The sequence below is a fragment of the Entelurus aequoreus genome, linkage group LG13, assembly GCF_033978785.1.
Source record: "Entelurus aequoreus isolate RoL-2023_Sb linkage group LG13, RoL_Eaeq_v1.1, whole genome shotgun sequence".
NCBI classification, from domain to species: Eukaryota; Metazoa; Chordata; class Actinopteri; order Syngnathiformes; family Syngnathidae; genus Entelurus; species Entelurus aequoreus.
The window spans coordinates 69,146,166-69,170,409 of NC_084743.1; the positions used below are offsets into that span (position 1 = coordinate 69,146,166).

The window sequence follows — 24,244 nt, forward strand, 5'->3', positions numbered from 1 at the left end:
TCATTTACAAAAATTTAAACATGATAGGCTATAAGTTACTAGGAGCTAGCAGATACACAACGGCTAAGCACACAGGCTAGACAATAAGTTTTTTTAATTGAATAATATTGTAGTCTAAAATAGAGGTGCACGTTTTTGAGAAAAAAACCTAATTGGGATTTTGGTCTCCAAAATTGTGATTGCTATTTAATTTTTTTTATACATAAAACTGCATAAAACTGCAAAAGTAGCGAGTGAAGGAAGACATCAATAAAGTACTATCTATCTATGTTAATTTTAGACTGTCAATCAACATATTCTTGTCTCAAGGTGCCACACATTAAAACAATACGCAATAATATACTTAAAAATGTTTTTGGCTTTATGCAGACAGACTCAGAGCTTTTGTCAACATCATGCTCTTAAACTGAAGAAATAACTGATAAAAAAATATACAATGTAATGTAATGTAATAGATGATATACATTTGTATTTCTCATTACTGTACAATTGTTTATTATTGTACTGCAATTGGAAGGTAAGTAATATTGTCATTCTAAATAAATAAACAAAATAATAAAATAGACTATTTTCTGGAAGCAAAAATCTTAATCTTAAAGTGCACTTTTTTTCCTAGTTGAAAAAACAAAAAGTAACACGTTGTCTTTTTGTTTGTTGCTATCATACGATCACGGCATTCTCACTCTTCCGTTTGTGTTGATGGGCTCATATTGCCCATTTGATTTGAAGCTGAAATATTTTCACAACGAGGCATTTAGCTTTGTAATCAGATTTTTTTCCTCCTAATTTTTGTTACTTTGTGGAACTTCTCACTGGCGAGTCGCGAGTAGTGAGGCGGTCTGTACGAGCTTCCGATGTGTGTAAAGTTGGTGCCCCACTCTCCGTACGCCAACACATAGATTGTGGATGACTGAAAAGAGGGCTCACTGCATTCAGTTAATTCTACTGTTCAATATAACACGCTCAGGTGCTGAGAGCAATGAAAAGAGCGAGACGTTTTGCTCCCTGTTTGGAGCGAAAGACGAACAAATGCGAGAGGCTCAAAAATTCTGATTCGCCACCATGTCTGTCACTCAAATGCAGGTGACAGTGGAAGAAAAAAAAAAAAAGAAAAAAATCCCCAGCCTCTTGTCGTTACGTTATCACACCAATTAAAACCTCGATGTTGATTAATCGTTCAGACCTAGTGTAAAACATGACATTTGTCAATATAAACAAGTATCAAATATTTATAGTTGCAGAACATCTAGTAACAAATGTGTCTGCATCGTTCAACTTACTGCTTCATGAGCTTAACCTAAATAAACTATTGTGACCATTTGGTGTAACAAAAAAAGCAAATTACCACTCCACTTCAACTTACAGAAAGCATTACTTCATTTCAGAGGGTTAATAATAAATAGGTTAGTGTTTGTACAGTAATTAAACTTGATCAAACATTTTTTAACATTCCACACTACAAAATAATATAATTGTGTATGATTAGTGCTACTAATGGACCAATACTCAACGCTCCAATATCGGTATTGTATCGGTAGTGAAAAAGTTTGTATCGGGAATTCGGAAGACACCTACCGTTTACTTTTTTTAATACATCCGCCCAATGCAGTGTTCCTTACAGATCAAATAAAGGTTTCATTCACTGGAAATGTCAGCTGAAGGTAGAATTATAAAAGCTGATATTTTTGGACAACAATGTTTTTTGTTTTGGGGGGTTTTAAGCACAACAGCTAAAAGTTTCTGGCCAGTGACAGCCATGACTGGACGAGGGCTACGAAAATGCAAATTGGCACACATGTGAGGGCAACTTTATTCTAAAAGGGCATTTATCAAATTCAGGGCATGATCTCACTGCTGCATAGCTTACAATTAAAGTTCGCCAATTCTGCTGTGCAAAAAAAATAAAAACTGAGGTGGCATTAAAAGGATGGATGCAGCACGCAAAGCTCGAACTCGAACACACAACGGGCTTGTGCAAAATTCCAAATTTAAGTGAGCAAAAGGGACAAGCGGTAGAAAATGGATGGATGGATAGATGTCCCGCAAATTCCAATTCAATGCCATGCATTGAATTGAGTTTACAAACAGGAAGTAGAATTGCAATTAAAATTTGAATTGAAGGACACTCCATAAATGACTGTTTTATATGTTTCACAGAAAAATAACTATGAACCTCATGTGTACATTATGTTTTTATCATTGGAAAAATTCAACATTTGGAATCTTGCACAATCCTGACACGCACACGAGCACACTTTGACAGACCTGCTGCGGCCACACTTGCGACTCTGCTGTTGATCTGGAATGGGTTGGCTGGTGCTGGTGCTGGTGCTGTGGCGACACCAGCAGCTACAAAGGGATTACTTGACTGGGCTGTTAGGACAGATAAAGTCACAACGACCTCAAAGGACAGAGTAAGGAGTATGTCCTATCACACAATCATACGGACTAACTATCTCCTTTATCTTAATATATCTGAATCTTTTTTACAGGATCACAAAGAGACTCCAATTTCAGAATATTTGTGCAGCATAAGTGTCTCAATAAAAAATGCTTGTAAGATCTCTCACCCCCAAATCCTTGAGCCATACCAGGTAGGACCTGTTGTGCTTGGGCTGTGGATACTCCAGGTTCGGAGCTAAAAGCAGCCCTGCAGTGAGACCAAACACCAATTAATGTTGTTCAAAATGTCCATAATGACAAGTGTGTTGCAGTAAGTATGGCCCCTCACCCTTGTGTGCTGCTGCTGTTGTTATTGTAAACACTAGAGGGGGCAGGCGGGCCAAAAACTGTATCCAGCTCAGCTAAAGCAGCGTAGCGGTCCCCTCCTGGTCCAAGCGCTCGATGGTTCTGAGGCACCCCGGGTGGAATAGTGGTACCTCCTGAGAAAGAAAGACATGAGTCGATTAGGACTCAATTCAACCACTCAAGGGTGTTTGTTTCCATGTTTAAGATCAAAAAGAAAAGTCTGGAAATACTTACTTACATATTTTGAAAAATCCAAAAATTTTCATCACAAACGTCAACTTGCCAAATGAAATAAAGGAGCCGATGCAGATCTTTTTTAAAGCACCTTGTGCTCCAAGGCTTGATGTCCACCAACAGGGTGGTTTTGGGACTATTAGGTCCAAGCCAAGTCCCTCTAAAAGTGTGACCAAACCATGGCTGTGATGCAGAACAGAACTTGTCCAACATGGCAAATCAGCCTGACTTGCATGTTGCAAAATATTTGAATGGGGAACCTTACTTCTCTCTCCACTTTATTATTAGCCTACTTTTATTGTGTGGGATTTCTCCTTATATGAGCAATCTTAAACGGGAACTGCCCTTTCTTTGGAATTTTGCCAATCATACACAACCCTTATGTAACACAAGACCGTAAACTGACCGTAGACTGGAAACTGTATCATGATATAAGTTTTTATATTGGTTGATATTGATAATTATTGTTATTTTTTATGACTTATTTAAGCCTGCCCATAAATACAGTAATACAATTTCCAACTTACCAACGGTGCTATTTATCAGTGGAGAAGGTAGGTGTCTAGTAGCCAGGTGGTAAAATAATTGTAATAAATTTGAAGGTAGTTGCAGTTTCGAGACACTACATGGCAGTAGTGTATAAACTATTGAACAATACACCGATTAATTTGGGAAGATGCTCATTAAACCGACACATTAGAAGTGTCAGAATGTTGCCACACTGTCTGCATTAAAACCAACAAACCTAAAGACAAGTTTCTGTCATTGAGTAGATACATCAAGATATTAGTTTTTCTCCTTACTCCATGCAGAGAATCCACAGCGAGACAGAAAGATGGCACAACCAAATTTGGTAGCTACTGTTACCTGATTGGCTGTTAGCGTGTCATTCCCATTGCTCAGACTTCCTGTTTAGCTGGGTTCCCAGAGCATGAGTGACTTCACTCATCTATCCATTTCTACAGCTTGTCCCTTTCAGGGTCGCGGGGGGTGCTGGAGCCTATCTCAGCTGCATTCGGGGGGAAGGCGGGGTACACCCTGGACAAGTCGCCATCTCATCGCAGGGCCAACACATATTTCTGGTTTCTTCCGACCAAAAAATATACATACAGGTATATATATATATATATATATATATATATATACATTCGTATATATATATATATATATATATATATATATATATATATATATATATATATATATATATATACCGAATGTTTTATCAAACACATTTTTATTGATATCGATTAAGTGTCTATCGCAATATATTTTATCGTTTTATCGACCCGGCCCCAACAAGAGGACATGTTTTTTTATGTATTCAAACTCGTAAATAAACATTAGCAAAAGGCAGCTAACAAGGGAGTTTTAGGGGGGGTCATAATGTATATTCCGCCTATAAAGGGCTCCAAAAAAACATCCAAAAACCTTCAACGTTTTATATACATGCTGTAAGTATATATGTAAAGTAGTAACACGCACATTCATAATCACATGGAATACTTATGTTTTTAGGTAATTTTAAGCATACAGTAGGGCATTCATTTCACAGAGGCATCACAAATTCAAGAACAACGATTTCTTTAGGACAAATGATGATCCAAAACCTTATATTTTTGAGCCTGAATATAAGGAGGATGAGTTACATGTTTTAGAAGCTGCTTGCTGAACAGATCCAACAAAGTAGCGCTATTGCTAAGGGCTAAACAAATAATTACAAACTACGAACATAGTAAAACAACCACTTACTGTACAATGTCTGCTCTCACTGGAATACCAACTGATGGGATGTTCACATATTCCCGTTTAGATCAAGAATTAATTATTATCCTCCCGCATGTCAAAAAAGAAAAGAAAAGGAGGGAGCCAACAAGCATCCTTTCATGTCTTTCTTGCCATCTCCGGGTCTAAGTTGAATGTCAAAGTTGACCAACTTCTCGATTTATGGCCACAATCTTCTACTATACAGGTGAGACACATGATTTATCATCTAAAATTAACTATTACCAGTTAAGAGGCGACGCAGCAGCTCACCGGCTCAATATGTTATAGGTGCACAAGCTAGTTAGCTATGAGATTACGGCGCCGCTAAAAGTACTTATAACAATATTGCTAATACTTGGTTAATATTCAGGTCAGGAGATGTAAATGGAGTATTGTTGGCGTTTTTTAAACGTTTTCTTTAGAGGGCTTTATGTGCCCAATAGATGACTCCTATTACCTGCATTGTAGCCACCTCGTACTTGCTGTATAGCATAAAAAGAGATTGTAAATTATTAATGTAATTCTAAAAAAAAGTGCTGTTCCCCTTTAAGTTGCTAAAATTTAGGTGAGCATTAGAGGTTTACCTTGCTCTGTTTTGCCAGAGCTACACGTGTTATCCAGGTCAGCGAAGGCTGCATATCTATCGGCAGGGACGCTAGTACTCTGAACAGCGTCCCCGCTTGCTCCTGTGGAGTTACTCTGGGAGAATGAACTGAAGGATCCAAAGTCGGCACTACATGATTTGGGGAAGATGTCAAAATGTGCAAAGGAGGCATTTGCTAGTCCCCCTGAAGCACTACCTGCATGAGAGAGAGAAAGATTATAGCGTCATAAGGGGGCCTAGATTGTCAGTGCTGGGTGAAGACACACACACGCCAGAAGAGACTAGTCTAGTTAGGAGGGGAGTCAGGCTCTACAGGACAACGTAGACATCTATCTTCTGCGCTCAACCATGTGATGTAAGGAGCAGCACCTTTTATCCAATATGTGCACTGAATTTCAAATCATGTTTGCGTTACCCGCCAAAAAATGAAAGAAAATTAACATTATTAACCCTTCAGCTACACTGCAAAAACTTAAATCTAAGTAAGATTAAATATCTCAAATAAAGGTGATATTTACTTATTTTCTCTCTGATAAGATAATTCTTTTTACTAAGCAGATTTTATGTTAGGGTGTTTTACTTGTTTTAAGGGTTTTGGTCCTAAATGATCTCAGTAAGATATTACAGCTTGTTGCTGAGATTTTATGACCTATATTGAGTAAAACATGCTTGAAACAATTTTTGTCCAAATGTCCAAAACACACCCAGCAATGGTGCACAGGAAGGCGTGGAAGAAGAGGGGAAAAGGCAGCCAAAATGGTCAAAACTCCCAAAAATGTTCAAAATACCTACCCAGGTTCGAGTCCCACAAGTCCCGCCGCCGGCCGCACAAGTCCCGGGATGCAAAAAAATGTCCAAAACGCACCCAGCAAAGTCCCACGGGAAGTGAGGGAGAAAAGTCAAAAAAGTCTGCAAAAGTCCCAAAAATGTTCAAAATACCTACCCAGGTTCAAGTCCCACATGGAGTGCCACAAGTCTTAAGACTTGTGGCACTGGAATCCGGGTGTGATTTTTGAACATTTTACCGACTTTTCCCGCCTTAACATGGGACTTTGCTGGGCGCGTTTTGGACATTTTGGGCATCCCGTCAGGCGGCGGGACTTGTGCGGCCGGCGGCGGGACTTGCGTGGCCGGCGGCGAGACTTGAGGGACTCGAACCTGGGTCAGTATTTTGAATATTTTTGGGACTTTTGCCGACTTTTCCAACTTTTATCCCCCCTCCCCGTGGGACTCGGCTGGGTGTGTTATGGACATTTTGAGCATCCCGGGACTTGCGCGGCCATACATAAGATTTTATGTTAGGGTGTTTTACTTGTTTTAAGGGTTTTGGTCCTAAATTATCTCAGTAAAATATTACAGCTTGTTTTTTTTATATTTTATGACATTATATTGAGTAATACATGCTTGAAACTAGAATATCAACTGTTGCAAAGCTGTGTCATCAACACTCACAAGTATAAAACTACTTTTTTTAAAGTAATCATTTCTTATTTCAAGCATAAACAAAAAAAATCATGACTTTGACACAATTGTGTCTCATATTAAAACAGATGACAGCCAAATGGACTTTGCTGTCTTATTTTCAATGAAACAATAGAAAATACGTACTCATATAATAGTACAGTTGTTATTAGTGAGAATATACTTACTTTAAGGTATTTTTGGGTTCATTGAGGTTAGCTAATTTTACTTGTTTTGGAAAGTCTTGACAAGCCAAATTTTCTTGTTCTATTGGCAGATTATTTTGCTTAGTTCAAATAAAATACCCCTAATTTTTGTTTCTTGTTTTTGAACACTGACTTTTTGCAGTGTATATTTCAAACCTTTTCAGCTTAAATCAGGGATGTCCAAAGCAAATTTTTAGAAGTCCACGGCACATTTTAAAAATAATGCTACAAAAAAAACATTAAAAAGTGAAATAAAGGAGCAAACAGGTGTAATGTAACAAGACAATATTGCCACAGTGACACTATAAACAACACATTACAACTGTCTTTGCCCAAAAAATAAAAACGTATAATTGACAGATAGATCTGAAAATGATCTAGAGCAGGGTTATCCAGAATAAGTAAGTATCCAAAAACAGTGAAAATCCAAGAAAAAAAGCAAAAATACATAATATAATTAGCAAAAAACTGAACATTTTATTCAAAAAGTGTAAGTATGCGTGGAATATTTATTTTTAAACGCTACAACCAGAAATTATACATAAAAAAAATAGTGGTAGCTCTGTGTCACAAGAGACAAATTGGCTTATTAGTTATTAGTATCAACAGTTCAACTTTTTCTCATTACATTACATCTATTTTCCCATACTTACATAAAAAAAAGCGGCGCAAGCCCCACTGGTGCGATGCAGAGCCCTTCAAGGATCCTATTGAAATTGCTGTTTTTTCTTGTATATGTTTGGATGCCTTTTTGAAGCCCTTGACATGCATGAAAATATTTTTATTTTTTTTCCGACAATATGTTGAGGGCCAACGAATCGCAAGATGCGGTCTGCAAATGGTCCCCTGGCCACACTTTGGACACTGCTAAACAAATTAATAATATAACACTTTTAACCTATAACACAACGCTGACACTAAGTTTTGTCTTCAAATATATGTAATGTCTGTTTTTAGCATTTGTTTTTACAAAATAAAAAAATATCAAAATGGCCCTCTAATACTTATGACTTTTTGTTATGCAGGCCTTGGTGGAACAAGTTTGGACACTCCTTGCTTACATTATTTAATGCTATGTCTGCTATGGTAATAATGAAAAAGCAGTGACTGTAATAATTAGGGGTGTCCTGATATTGATAGTGGATATAAGTCCAATATCAGCAAAACAAACAAGTATTGGATGATATCGGCTTGCATGTTAAATCTTTGATAAACGCTCCGATACGAGAAGTTCTGCCGTGCATTTACTTGTGCAAAGCTGGACAGCCAGTTTAAATCTAAATGTCCTCCAATAAGCACCCAAGGTTGGTCTTTTCTTGTATTTTAGTCAAATCATTTACAAAAAGTAAACATGGTAGGATATAGGCTCTTAGGAGCTAGCAGCTACACAACAGCTAGGCACACAATATATACAATATACAATAATACATCTCCTTAATTGAACATAATTGCAGTCTAAAACACCACATTTGTTAACATAAACAAGTATCTAATAATTCTAGTCGCATATTACTTACACATGCAAGTAACAAACGTGTCCGCATCTTTCAACTTAACTTTACACTAGACTTAAGCTTATCTTACTGAATTATTGTGACCACTAGGCGTCGCCGAAGCACATATTGATACTCCATTTCAAAAGTATAAATCTGTCAAAAGGTTGGTGTTTTCATACCTGCCATTGTTCTTTGAGTACTTTCATTTGTTTAAACATGTTCTGACATTCCACACTACAAAATAATTATAGTATGTACATTTATACCGTGGTTACAGAATAACAGAAGTGTGTGCTATGATTCCTGCCGATATCGTATTGGCCAACACTCAAGGCTCCAATATCAGTATCATATCGGAAGTGAAAAAGTCGTATCGAGACACCCCTAGTATTAATGCAGCTACATAAAAAGGTTACAAGCAGTGAAATTGTCAAACGCTATATAGGGTGACACACACACACACACACGCATACGCACACACAAAGCGTCACGCTAAAACACACAAAGACAGGCGAAGGCGGGTGACGACACAATACACAAAGCCAGAAGGAGACTTACTGTATGCAGCCTGGAAAGGCAGATCACTTGCAAACTCACACATACTGCGACTGGATGACAGCACAGTGAATGCTAGCAGCCCAAAAAGAAGCAATTGATAAAAAAAAAAAATCAGAAAAGAAGGAAAGGGAAGGGAAAAAAATGAATAATGGAGCAATGTGTGATCAAAGATGGATAAACAGAAATGAAACCAAAGGCACACAATTAAAAAAAAGGTATAAAGTCAAAGTGAGCAGCACGATGTGTGTAGTGTGTATGTCTGCCTCACAGCCAGGAGGCCTTAGTTTCAAATATTGGCTCAGACATCTGTGTTTATTCTGAGTGTCCAAAAACACGAATGGTAGCGTCATTGCTCAGTGGTATAAACTACGGATGTTTTGATCAGGGATTAGGCTGCAATTCTGACACCGATTATTCATGAGTGAGATTAGCCAATACAAATATTCATCACATGTATTAACTCTAAATCTTCCTATTTACTTATGGTGAGTGCTAGTGACACTTTTAACAATATCAGCACAATATTTGAATTAGTTTCAAAGTACACAATAACTACAGACAAGCAAAAACTACCATATATTACTCATCAATCCTTTTTGCCCTCAAAGTCCTCCTGTGTCCAGGGAATTAGCACCTGCATTTGTAAACATACAAACAACAAACAAATATTTTGAAAAAATAAAGATATTAATCTAATCACTCTAGTATCAATCAATATATTTATACCACCTTTGGTGTCGATACCACCAATTTATGGATCAATCTAATCCTCCTCTTGTCGTGTAAGCACCTATTTTTTTCTGTTGCTTAAAGCTGTGTTACATTTTTAGCCTCGTCCTACAGTAATAATATTTTTGACAATGGTACTTAAGATACTAGTAGATGCAGTTTATTTGCTGTAATGATAATGCTAATTATTGCAGCGACTCCACACTGTGTATGAAGACAAGTTAGCTACGAGCTTGTCAGCCGGGGGACTAAAAATATGTTTAAATGTTTGTGATGCATTATTCGGCAACAGCCTACTTTTTCAAGAAAATACGCTGAGACTGATCAGTGGGAAATAAATCAGCACATCTCTGGTAAAACTGAAAAGGATAAATGATAGAAAATGTAAGGCTGGAATTAAGGTTCTTAAAGGGCAACTGCACTTTTCTTTTTTTAATTTTGCCTGTCGTTCACAATCATTATGACAACAAAAATGTGTTTTCAAGAAAGCCATCAGCAACCGTATCTTTCTTCTGCAAAGCTGCACAGTGACTATGTTTATACTGCAGGTTAAAGTGGCCCAGATTGGATTTTTTTTTTTTAAATCAGATTTTTTCCCAGCTGACTGTTTACACTGCAAGTAAAATGTGATTTTAATCAGACTCCAGTATAAACGCGAATGTGGCCTCGACGTCACTTGCATGCACAGTGCGATAAAGTGAAAACAATAGAAGTTAACCAGTAGGAAGTCGCTACAACAAAATAAAATAAAAGTCGCCACACTTTAAATAAAATGAGTGTTTTTTTTTAATGTGAAAATAAATTTAAGTAATATAATGTATGAATGGATGTTTATAGTGTAATATATTTGGTAGGGTTGTAATATTTTAATGGCTGTCAAGTAGAGGAGACACGGACATCAGCGTGGATCTGTGTGAGCTTTATTTTTGAGTTCACATGTAAGCAAATGCGCCAAGGCGCCAATTGCGGTCCTTCAACTATGACTATTTCTTCGGAATCAAAATACATATTCATATATTACATATAGCCTATTATTTGTGCACTATTGACAAGTGATGCACCGAAAATTTGGTCGTCTTAAATAGACTTTGCTCACCGAAACCGGATGTTGTGATGAAATATTCACTTCCGCTGGCGACTGCGTCTTTCCCGGTGCACATGAGTGAAGTAGCTTGGCCAAAGCTGACAAAAAAGCCACCGTATGTGAAGTCACATTTGAAAAGATCAGATTCCAATCGGATTTGGACTGCCTCCTCCTGTGGTTGCCTGAATCTAATGCCAAAAGATCAGATTTGAAGCACTTTGGAGTGTTAAGACTGGCAAAAAAATCAGATCTGGGTCAATCGAGAGCAAAAAAAATCAGATTTGGTGAGCCCTGTAAACGAGGCCTATTGAGATACTGACAACTGTGTAACTTCCAGCAGAGGTTGCTGTTGTGCCTGCCATGACAAGGTCAAGGGTGGATGGTTTTAGCCGTCATGGTTCTCAAAGTACCACCTCATAAAACACTTGGCTCTCCAAGTACCACCATAATGACCCACATAAAAAATACAGTAGCGGAGTAAGCCTAAATATTCATAAAAAATAAGGCAGAAGGTTTATTTAACAAGTATATTAAATATTTTTGGCCACTGTAACACTACACAGTTTGAACAGTAACACTGTTTCAATATGTAATTACCGGTAAGTGATTTTTTGGCATACCACAGTCTAAGAATTACTGCTTTACAACATTGTACAGGGCGTACACACTTTATAGACAGAAAATTAAACCATGAGGGGCCACACATGTATTAAGGCACCTTTCCACATAGTTATGCAAGTAAATGAAGTGAGTGTGAATTAAGCATGTGTCTGGCAAGGGGGTGTTGCTCTACCTGCGTTCGAGGCTTGGAACGGGGCTTGGGGTGCTGAGGGGAACCCACACATCGACCCAGGGGTGCTCCCAAATGCATCAAAATTAGCAAAGTCTGCATTTGTGTTGCTATTCTGTGCCGCTGGAGGTGGTGCCAGGATGATGATGTGATGACAGACAGACCAACAAAAACAAGGAGAGGAAAATGGCATTTACGACAGTAAAGACTAAAACAAAAACACACACAACAATGGATTATGGGGTAAACATGAAAGATCATCAGGGATGGAATGTCATGTGATGCAGAGTCGCAATGAAAACTGAGAATGAATCTATTGTATACAAGGAATGATTATATGCTTTACGCAAAGCAAAGCATTATAATTATTGTTGGGAGGTATTCAGTATAGTGAAGATGTTCATTTGGTTTAATGACAACAAATTCATATAATCTGCAGCCTTCATAATGAAGGCTGCAGAGGCTAACAATTTTACTATTCAGGCTTTTATAGACAAACCTTGTTTATATAAATAGGCATTCAGTAGATTTGTTGTATGTATGCAAATTTTCGGGACTTATGCAGATCCCAAATACACAACAGCAGGAAAAGTTGGTTTTGCATAATAGGTCGAAACAAAACGCCAGATAATGTGTCTCCTAGTAGGTGCCATTTTGGGGTCCTTATACCCACACCATAATAATACCCGTATGTTAAAGCGCAGCAAGTCTGACTACTGAAGACGCAATGCGCTGTAGCTTACCAAAGTCGTACTAAATGATTTTTGAGCACCGTGTGTAATGTTCTATATTTTCAATGAAACATCAAAGTTTGAAGTTTGCTTCCTAAACTGTACTTGCTAGCATCATTTATTGAACAGGCGTCAGTTTGCAGTCCACACTGGCATCTACTGGTTACACTTTAGATTAAAGATTAAAGTACCAATGATTGTCACACACACACTAGATGTGGTGAAATTTGTCCTCTGCATTTGTCCCATCCCCTTGGGGAGCAGTGGGCAGCAGCGGCGCCGCGCCCGGGAATCATTTTGGTGATTTAATCCCCAACTCCAACCCTATGTTGCTGAGTGCCAAGCAGATTACACATTTTACCAAATAAAATTCATTTGAGGTCGGTAAGCACAACCAGAATCAATCTGTACATTAGGAGCACCAGGTTATAAACCGCACTGTCAATTTTCGAAAATGACAAGGAGTGTGCCTTAGAGTCCTAAATACAAAACACAATAATTAAACAAAAACAAAAAATCTGCTACTCGTTTAAATCATTTGGTTTTTGCGCTCACAGTCATCCTGTGTCCAGGAACATACTTTCTGAATTTGTAAACATTAACAAAACAAAAAAATTTACGTCAAAAAAATAATTTTGTGAGAATAAGAATATTGATCTACTATCAAATATTTACTGATACTACCCTTGGTATTGGCACTAATATATTGATCCATTCTCCTTCCCCTTACGTGTACGCCTGGCTGCTCCACACCAAGAGAGCATGCTTATATTATCCTCTCTCTAAACTCTTAACAAACTTCCTGTTATTAGCTGCTTACTTTCTGCTGTGATGCAGTTCTTTCCATAGCGGCTAATTTAGCAATTGGCAAGGCATAAATTGTAGTCCCTCTTTTTGCCTATATTGGTTTTAGTGTAATTTATTCTTCTATTTATGGTGTTTTATACTGGCTTGTCCCAAATCTTATCTGATTGGGATTTCATTTTTTTAATCCTTTTTATGGGGAACTTTGAGTACATTTACTATTTTCTGATCTTGCCAATGTTTGTGATGCCTGTTATGTGGTGATTCTTTGTATTGCATGTTTAGGATTTTACTTTTATCTGTATGTTTTAACGGATGTCCTAATCTTGCTGGCTGCAAAACAAGTTTACCTTCGGGTGCAAATAAAGTAACCTAACCTAACCTTGTTATCTGCCCGTGCCTGCTCTTACTATGTGTGTAAGACATTTAGCATGATCACATATTTCTTGTCAGTTTTTTTGTTGACATTACAGTGTCTAAAAAAAGCATCTATGGTCTGATAACTTTTACCTTGAATGAAAAATGAAGATGAAAAAAAAGAGAAATCTGTTTTTGCAAAGTCCCCAGCTACAGTTTTTTTTATAAATACATAATATATGTCAACGCCAATTTTTAATAAAATATTTTAGGAGGGATGTTGCAGCAGATAATTTGAGACTCCATGCCGGGACTCTATTAAGAGGTATGATTGCATCTATCACTTACTTGTGTGGCTGTTGAAATGTGCAAAGTTTGCAAAACCCGAGCCGGCGCCTGCGTTCATTTTTGGTGGGCCAGCAAAGATGTCTCCGCCCAGGTCACTGAGGAGGTCAAACTTCTTGTCATGCTGCTGGTGCGTTTGTCCACGGCTGGTCACGGGAGACTGGCAGAGACAAGAGAAGTATTTGTAGACACAGGTGAAACAGAAAGTAGTCTGACTGTACAGTAGATAGAAAACATACAACTACAATACTCAATGAGATCCAAAACAAGACTAAAAAAATTTCCGCTGTTAAGAAACTGTAATGCTCAGTTTGGTGAAAGGTGTCAGAAAGGTGGTAATTAATATTGTCAATGTAGAATGATGTAAAGATGTTTATAATATTCTGTCACGCTCAAGTAGATTAGATTGGATGACCAAAATATTACAAACACTTCTAAGAATGTTCTTCTCTAGTAGTGTCCATTATTGTAAAACTTCATTCAAATTCATTTGTGTACATGTAAAACCCGGTATTCACTCTTGCGAACTTGTGTAAGAGACGCCGTCTTGCTGCTCCCCCTGCATATCGTCCCACAGACCCTGACGTGCACTAAGGCTAGACAATTAATCACATATTGATTTCGATTTAATTATTTTAAAATGTTGTAATAATTTAAAAAAAAACTATTAATAGGCCGCACAACGTGCATGCAAATTCCCGACCTTATGACATGAAAAACGACGAAGAGCGAATGAGTGAAAAAAGAGCAGGTCTACTAGAAGTTTGGGATGTCACAATGGTTGCTACTTTTTAAATGACACACCGCTAATATGCCTAATCAATAATCAATGAACTTGACAAAAAAAAGTAAGGTATACAATTTCTGCGTTCACCCTAACCTTAGTCACAATTGACTAAGGTTAGGGTGAAACATTACTGACTGGCCAATCTGAGGCAAGATAAGGCAGGTCATCGAAACTGGTAAGCAAAATCATAATAGTCACACAGTCATGTCACATGACGACGAGGGGGTCGGCGACAGAGGGAGGCTTCAAACTGACTGCAAAACAAAATACAAAATAAAAACCTTCCTTGAAAACGGCAGAGGATTTTTAGTAATGAAGACGACCTCCAGGAAACCCACAATAATGCGTGTCACATTCCCTGTCAATCAACTTTCAAGCACGGTGTGTTCACAAACGTGCGAGCTCTGAACATTAATAAGGCATTAACATAAACATTAACACCAGAAGGTTGTTAGAATAGTTATTTACCAGTTTTGTTTATTTTCAATTACACAGCTTTCGCTCATCTCATGTTCCAAACGGCCGAATAATGTTGCAAATTTACTGGTCTTTTGCCATGACTCGTTCAGGGGTTGCACAGATCAACTTCTTGAATGTCTTTTCCACTAGATTATGAGTAAAGCGTCCATTAAACTGATGTTTTTGAATTAGTTATTGTGCCAACAAAGATGTTGCAGTTGTCATTGCTCACTCTTTGCAAGAAGGCAAATAAATATCTAGACGACAACAGGTGTGGTGTCTCCCTTTTAAAAGAGAATTGCAAGTCATGCGCCAGTCCTTGCTGAAGAGCTATTCAAGACGCCATCAGAGGCGATGCAAGCTATGTGACCTGAGAAAATATTTCAGTCTTAATTGTACTGATTGTATGAAACTCACCTGATTAGGTGGGGTGTTCTTGTTGAGGTGCAGGGTAGGGGCCGAGTCCCCCAGGAGGGACTTAAGAGGTCTAACCTCCGGAGTACTGCTGTTGCTACTGTTTGAAGATCCAGAAACAGAAGCATGCACTGATGCCACCACCTTAGCCTGTTCAGGAGGTACATACCTAGAAAGCCATACACACAGCAAACCCACCAATGAACAAACAACCAGAACAATATAAACATTTGTTTTATCAATATTTATTAGCTATGATGGTGTCATGTATTTATTTACTTTTTATTAACAAGCATCACTTGTTATTCGACTATAAAAGTGCATTTTATTTTTAATCAAACATTAGGGCAGTCCTTCTCAAATAGTGGGGGGGCGCGTGCTACCTCGGGGAACATGTTTTTTTTGTTGTACCAGAATTTGACGAAGCATATGTAGAATTGGCTTAACTGGAACCACGGTGGGAGACAAGAAAAGACCGGTGTGTTGTTTCCTTTAATGTTAATAAGCGCCAAATGTTGTGCAGAAGTATAGTTATAACAATGTTAAAGACAAATTACCGTATATTATTTTTAGTCACGGTGGAGAGTGTGGGGGGGTGGGGCGCAAAATATTTTCTTCTTCCAAGGAGGGGCGTGAAATATTTTCTTCTTCCAAAGGGGGCCGTAACAGAAAATATTTGAGAAGCACTGCATTAGGGTAACACAGCAGCTTTGGCCAAACTCTTTATTCTTACTAATTCAAGTACAAGTCAAGTGAGGATAGGCGTTTCCATTTAAGGCATTTTAAAGTCCCTTACCATCTCTTCTTCTCATATTTTTCTTGAAGAAACTCTTTGGCTTTCTGTGGTTCTCTAAAATCCGCCAATGAGGTGGTTTTCCCATCATAAAGGCCAAGCCAGATCTGTCTACATACCTGAAAGACACACAAGAACAAAACAATTGTACTTTATGAGGCTGTTTTAAGACCATAGGAAGTGTTTATTAGTATCGTATGAAAGCTGTCTGGAGGGCTTATAAAGATGTTAAATACATATATAATATTTACATAAACCATCAAATAAATAGCACCCCTACATTGGACATAACCCCCGCAATAATCGAGGTAACACTGTATAGAGTATATAAACGGTCCCTGACAAAGTTCTTGTCGCTTATCCAGGTTGTAGAAATAACAAATAACGTGACTTTTAGTCATACTTGCCAACCCTCCCGTTTTTAGCGGGAGAATCCCGATATTCAGCGCCTCTCCCGACAACCTCCCGACAGAGATTTTCTCCCGACAAACTCACGGTATTCAGCCGGAGCTGGAGGCCACGGCCCAAAAAAAAAAAGTCTGCCGCAGCTGCGATTGGACCTGACCAGCCTCCGGGTACAAGTACTGGAGTACCAATTGCTTGCCAGGGAAGATCTTCCCCAGGAAGCAAGGATTGACCGGTTTTAGTTTAGTCTTTATTTGAAGGGACAATGTACAGAAACATTAAGCTCAAAGACAGATATGTTCTGTACCAGATTATAGGTAAATAGCTAATTTCCATCTGCAGTCCCTGGCTACCTAAATTAAAGGGATACAAAAATCATGCAATAAAATTATGACAATAAAATCATACACAAGTATTAAGAAAAAAGTCATAAAATGCCCTTTCATGGACACATACTTAATATACAATACAACCACACCTCATTTACATCATCACACAAAGACAATACATGCTTTTGTTCACATCTGTCATCATTTGTAAAAACAACCATGATTTTAACACACACACCTCACAATTTACAGTAAAAATGCTCTCATGGATAAATATAATACACATTAGGTTGATGTGTCAAACATAATGCCCATCTTAGTGACCGTGGGAGCAGCTTTGATTGCTCCAAAGCCACTTTTTAACTTCAATTGTGAATGAAGAGTAATCTGTTAGACTTTTCAAGTTTGTTGTGAGGTCATTCCATTCCTTTATGGCTTTATATGAAAAGGCTGATTGTGCAAAAGAGGTTTTACATCTGGGTACGCTACACTGCCCCCTAGTGGAGGCTCGTGTGTTTCTTGTTGTCACAGCAGATGTAAACTGGACAAAGTTTTGGGCCATGCTAGGGAGAGATGGAAGATTCCACACTCTCGTGCATTTGATGAAAGCACTTTTGTGCGTGCCACACAGCAATGCATCATCAGAGAGGGTGTTCAGCATGGTTAGAAAAATAGTGACAGAGAATAGAAAGAGGATGGCCAATTCAACCCTTAACAAAGCATTGTACTTTCAAGTACAACAATGAGTAGATGAGTGTTGTGTGTGTGTGTGTGTGTGTGTGTGTGTGTGTGTGTGTGTGTGTGTGTGTGTGTGTGTGTGTGTGTATGTGTAAATAAATGAACACTAAAATTCAAGTATTTATTTTATTTATATATATAATAAAATAAATAAATAAATAAATAAAAAAAATTAAAAAATTAAAAATAAAATAAAATATATATATATATATATATATATATATATATATATATATATATATATATATATATATATATATATATATATATAGCTAGAATTCACTGAAAGTCAAGTATTTATATATATACAGTGGGGCAAAAAAGTATTTAGTCAGCCACCCATTGATTGTCAATGGGTGGCTGACTAAATAATTTTGCCCCACTGTATATATATATATATATATATATATATATATATATATATATATATATATATATATATATATATATATATATATATATATATATATATATATATATATATGAAATACTTGAGTTGGTGAATTCTAGCTGTAAATATACTCTCCTCTTAACCACGCCCCTAACCACGCCCCCACCCAACCACGCCCCCCACCCCCGACCAAGCCCCCCACCCCTCCTGATATTGGAGGTCTCAAGGTTGGCAAGTATGCTTTTAGTTGATCATTTGAAATCAGAAATGTCTTCTATAAAAAGGCAAAAGCCTCGAGAGTATGCTTAACAAGCAAAAATTAAGTAGTCTATCATTTCATTGAGGATAGAAAGGTCAGATTGTACTTGAATGAAAGTCTTGTCGCACACAAAAATTATGTACTGTAGAAATAATATATCATTTTGAAAACCCAAACATGCTACAATAACATCAGATAGGGCCTCTTGTATTTAGAGTTGCAACACTGAATATTTTCATTTCAGTGGGCGACGCTGTTTGGCAATACAATTTTTGAGGCACAAGCTGCGTCAGAGAACTAATTAAACTTGTATCCCCTGATACCACTGTAGAAATATATTTTACTGTGCTTAGTAGAGATTGACCAATTCTCTGCCCCGATATTTGGCATTTTGACATGTATTGGCCGTTTTTTAATTTTTTTTTATTGATAATGAATAGCAATCCTTCTATCACCATTACTATCATTTTAGATTATATTTTGATGTATGATTATTTTTTTAATCCGAGGTCTTTTGCAGGGTCCTTAAACACACAGCGGAGAAAGAGTAGGGTCACTATGGTGGATGGGTCGAAGGTGCGTAAACACAGAAAACTCTCCCAAAATTGTACCGTATTTTTCGGACTATAACTCACAGTTTTTTTCATAGTTTGGCCGGGGGTGCGACTTATAGTCAGGAGCGACTTATGTGTGAAATTGTTAACACATTACCGTAAAATATCCAATAATATTATTTAGCTCATTCACGTAAGAGACTAGACGTATAAGATTTCATTGGATTTAGCGATTAGGAGTGACAGATTGTTTGGTAAACGTGTAGCATGTTCTATATGTTATAGTTATTTGAATGACTCTTACCATAATATGTTACGTTAACATACCAGGCACGTTCTCAGTTGGTTATTTATGCGTCATATAACGTACACTTATTCAGCCTGTTGTCCACTATTCTTTATTTATTTTAAATTGCCTTTCAAATGTCTATTCTTGGTGTTGGGTTTTATCAAATAAATTTCCCCAAAAAATGCGACTTATATTCCAGTGCGACTTATATATGTTTTTTTCCTTCTTTATTATGCGACTTATACTCCAGAGGGACTTATACTCCGAAAAATACGGTAATAAACATCCCAGTCCTCTACATGCCACAACCACTTATAACATTACTATGAGCAGAATACCGTAAAAACTTCATAAACATAAGCGGCAGCTGTTAGCTTGTAGTACCTCACTACGTGTCTGGGAATCACTTGAAACAAAACTGCTGAAAATATCGAAGTGGAAACAGTTAGTTAGAGTAAAATCATGTTTGTGTGATTGAGAGAAAGATGAAAAAACTCAAAACTAAATTTAGTCTAGTTTTATTGCAGAAACACGCAAAGAGGATAGAGAATAGTTTGTGCCACACAAGAAGCTGCAGAAACATTTTGAATATGCTGCCTAAGTATGTATGTGTGGGCTGCCGAATAATGCATAATACAAAATGTGTATTGTTACGATCATGCCTTGATAAAGATGTTAAATGGTAAATGGGTTATACTTGTATAGCGCTTTTCTACCTTCAAGGTACTCAAAGCGGTTTGACACTATTTCCACATTCACACATTCACACACACATTCACACACTGATGGCGGGAGCTGCCATGCAAGGCCCTAACCACGACGCATTAGGAGCAAGGGTGAAGTGTCTTGCTCAAGGACACAATGGACGTGATGAGGTTGGTAGAAGGTGGGGATCGAACCAGGAACCCTCAAGGCCACTCTCCCAACCGCGCCACGCCGTCCCCATGTTAATAATGTAACCTACAGTATGATAGTTGTACCTAAATAATGCATTTAATGATCTGTACATTATGTTTTGTATTTTTTTACCATTTTGTAACCAACTGTAATATTGCTAGATGATCAGCCTGCTAACAGTCTGTCAATATCAACACTTGTGAATTTGGAATCGTTTTATCAATCACAGTTGTTATTAAGGGATGCATATTTCAGCCTGTCTGTGTGGCAAGAGGTGCTGCTGTGCCAAGGAACTCTCTGCACTTTGTTTTTTGTTTGTTTTCTCAAAAAAACATACTTGTGTTAGAGTTTATAAATGTATAATTCTTAATTCTGAAGCCAATATGTCACTTTTACAATAATAAATATCGGCACAAAATATCGGATGTTGGCCTACTTCACTACTAATAATCGATATCGGCTCTGAAGAAAACATATCGGTCGATCTTTAGTACTTAGGTTGCAAAGACATTTTAATTCCACTAATGTCTTCCCTGCGGTTGGCTGCGCTGTATTTATTAGCAGTATATCATTACATTATATTTCTCCAACTCTAATCAACACTGCACATTTTACTTTGGAAAAATAATGTTTGACTAAATTGAACAGCATTCCAGTAGTAATTTAGCTAGTCCTGTAAAGTCAGATTTATAGGTTTGAAGTGCGTACGCCCTGACCCTTAGGGGCAAAACTAAGCATTTATATTTCGTATGGTGTTGGTGCGCTCACATGGACACTAGTCTGCATTATTTTCATCTATGTCAAATGTCTCTATGGACAGACAGAAGGCCACTTGAAGGCTAAAGTATTTATAAAACTGCTCTGGAGGATTGATGACCCTTCTCCAACCTTGAGTCTGCAATTTTGCTGTCGCTTTAAAATAGACTACCTTTAAAGTGGTAATGCTATGTTGTACTCATTTTTACTGCAAATGATTAGTCAATAATGATGCAATTTAGTCTCCCTGCCTAGTACAGTTGTCTGGGGTGAAGCTAAGACATTATTACCAGGCACTAGAGGTGGGGGAAATAACCGATTTTTAGATGTATCGCAATTCGGACATGGGCAATTATAGAATCGTTTAGTAAACGTCAACAATCAATCGATTTATTTATTGTAAATAAAGTAATGCAGGCAGTTCTAAAATGTGGCTGACTGCAGCGAACCACCTCACCGAGAGATCTGACCAGCTCCTTTACTATCGGGCACTTATGGTCCAGTTTTGCACACATTTTCATTATTTACTAAACGTGGCAATTAATTTAACTGTTTCTTATTCCAAATTAATTGTTTCTTTGTTTTTTAAGATGCAAGTGATATACGTTTATTTAGTGAAACGCAAAGAAATGTAAAACTGCATTAATATAATGTATATAAATTAAAGATGCATCAATAATCGATTTTTAATCGAATCGTAGCTCCTGAATCGTAATCGTAATCGAATCGTGAGGTGCCCAATGATACCCACCTCTACCAGACACTGTCAAAATAATGTCTATGCACTAAGACGCTTACTCCAAGACGATGGCTATTTGAGATAAGCAGTGAAAAACTGAATGTATAGACAGGCAGAGTCTAAGATCAACTTCTTAATTTTTTTAACAAATAGAAATAAGAGTGTTCCAATATACAAAAGCAGGCAATGACAGTCCGCCCTGGCGCTGAAAACTCTTCAAACACACCGAGGCAACAGGTTTGCAGATAAATCAACAGTCAGTGATTGGGATCTTCACTTAACTTTCCATATGATTGTTTGTTATTAGGAATTGTATAAATAAAAATAAACTTTTTTATTTATAATATGGAAATGGCCCAACCCCAAACTATATCATTGCAATGACATGTTGCCATGGCTACAGAAATTTACTTTTACTTGTACTTATATTACATTCTGCTGCCAATGTATGAATGTGGTAAGGAACGCTGATTAGAAATGGGTATATGAACATATTGTGAGACAAATTTCAGGAATTTATACTGTACAAGTCTAAGTGTTAGCCCTTTTCTCCAGCCTAACTGTATTACTGCCGTTGGATTTAATTCTGAGGTTATTAGAGCTCGCAATCACAGGGCAACTCACTATTCAAACTCACTAGAACACCTCGAACATTTTTTAAAGCAGGGGTTCTTAACCTTCTTGACCTTGGAGCCCAACTTTTCCACTACAGAGGGGGCCGGGACCCACTCAAATATTACCACTGAATTATTAATCTTACTCTTGATCATAATCATATTCAAAAATTACTTCTAACCTACTTACAGTTTAACAACTTTGTCAAATGATAGGAAACCATGTGTTTATAAGTATTTAGCACATAAACCTTTGGCTTCGGCAAGGCTGATTATGAAAATAAGCACTAACCAAATATAGAAGCAATACATGAAGTTAGGTGAAAAATGCCAACACAGCTAGATATATCTTGTGGTGTACCCCAGGGATCAATACCAGGACCACAATTGTTTAATCTTTGTATAAACAACATTTGTAAAGTTACAAAGGACCTAAAGTTAGTATTGTTTGCAGACGACACAACTGCTTTTTGTTCAGAAGAGAACACAGAGAAGCTAATACAAATAACAGAAAAAATTAATCAATTGAAAAGATGGTTTGACAAAAACAGACTATCTTTGAATCTCAGTAAATCTAAAATAATGCTATTTGGTAACAGTAGAAAAGACAAACACAAATAGATGGAGTAGACATTGAAAGGGTAAAAGAAACCAGATTTTTGGGTGTAATAATAGATGATAAAATTAACTGGAAATCTCATTTTAAAAAATATGTAACATAAGGTGGCAAGAAATATTTTAATAATGAACAAAGCAAAATATGTTTTGGACTAAAAATCTCTCCATATTCTCTACTGCTCGCTAGTGATACCGCATCTGAGTTATTGTGCAGAAATATGGGGAAACAACTACAAATGTGCACTTTGTTCACTAACCGTGTTACAAAAAAGATTAGTTAGACTGATACATATTGTTGATATAGAGAACATACAAACCCTTTATTTATTGAATCAGAAATATTGAAATGTAACTATTTGGTTGATTTTCAAACAGCTAAAATTATGCACAAAGCAAACTATAACCTGCTACCTAAGAATGTACAACAACTCTTCTCAACGAAAGAGGACAATTATAACCTTAGAGGAAAAACTAATTAAAAACATTTGTATGCACATACAACACTTAACAACATATAACTAAAATCTCTGTTGTTTTTGTCCAGTGCAAATCAGACAGGATGTACACACAGCAATTTTTTAGTAGATACTAGCTGGTTTTCTATCAAAGTAATAATTATCAGATAACAATATTTGTATTTAAGTGCTCATTTAAGGGCCATGCCAATTGAAAAAACTAACACATAAAGTGGAAAGCTGACAACTTTTATTTACAATCAGTACCTGTACCTACCTCATTACCGTGTCTCTGAAGAAACTCTATTTCCTGTTGTGTGAAGGTTGTCATGGAGATGGACTTGACTCTGTTGGGTGGATTTAAACCCCGTCTGTGAAAGGATAAACAACAAATACAGGGATCAATTTTATCTTGTGGTCTTTGACATGGATCCCAAAATTCTCAAAGAGGCTATAAAACCTCTAATAAAGAGCTAAGAGATTTCCTAATTGTTTGATTACAGTGATGTAGACACTGTACTGTTGGTGTAAATTGGTCTCCGTGAATATAGACAGTAAGGGTGAAACAATTTCCAGAGTACCTCCATTACAAAAGATAATCAAGGATTTTTCTTTACCACAAGGAATCGTTTATTCAATGGTAAAGCTTAAAGCACGGTATCATTGGTAGCTAGCAGCTGAAGATAGGTTACTACCTGCGCTAGCTAAAACTTAACAACATAGCTCGTAGCATGTGTGTAAGAGACATACTCGCTAATTCAGTAAGATACACTCCTTCCAGTTAGGGGTCAAAGCGTACTTTTTACAAAAAAAAGTATGCTCTAGCGCAGTGA

At 37.2% G+C, this 24,244-nt stretch overlaps 1 protein-coding gene across 3 annotated transcripts in view; it reads right to left on the reverse strand.

The window, feature by feature from the left end:
- Window positions 1-24,244, reverse strand: part of LOC133663661 (arf-GAP domain and FG repeat-containing protein 1-like) — a 57,088-nt gene that overhangs the window by 1,542 nt on the left and 31,302 nt on the right. For 2 of the 3 annotated variants that reach the window (XM_062068328.1, XM_062068327.1), the window contains 8 exons: window positions 23,689-23,782; window positions 16,371-16,486; window positions 15,578-15,743; window positions 13,918-14,074; window positions 11,681-11,800; window positions 2,732-2,882; window positions 2,571-2,650; window positions 2,266-2,373 (listed from right to left, as the gene is read on the reverse strand). In XM_062068328.1, coding sequence (XP_061924312.1) covers window positions 2,266-2,373; window positions 2,571-2,650; window positions 2,732-2,882; window positions 11,681-11,800; window positions 13,918-14,074; window positions 15,578-15,743; window positions 16,371-16,486; window positions 23,689-23,782 — 992 coding nt within the window. The remainder of the gene's footprint in view (window positions 1-2,265; window positions 2,374-2,570; window positions 2,651-2,731; window positions 2,883-11,680; window positions 11,801-13,917; window positions 14,075-15,577; window positions 15,744-16,370; window positions 16,487-23,688; window positions 23,783-24,244) is intronic. The other variant, XM_062068329.1, reaches the window with a different exon arrangement.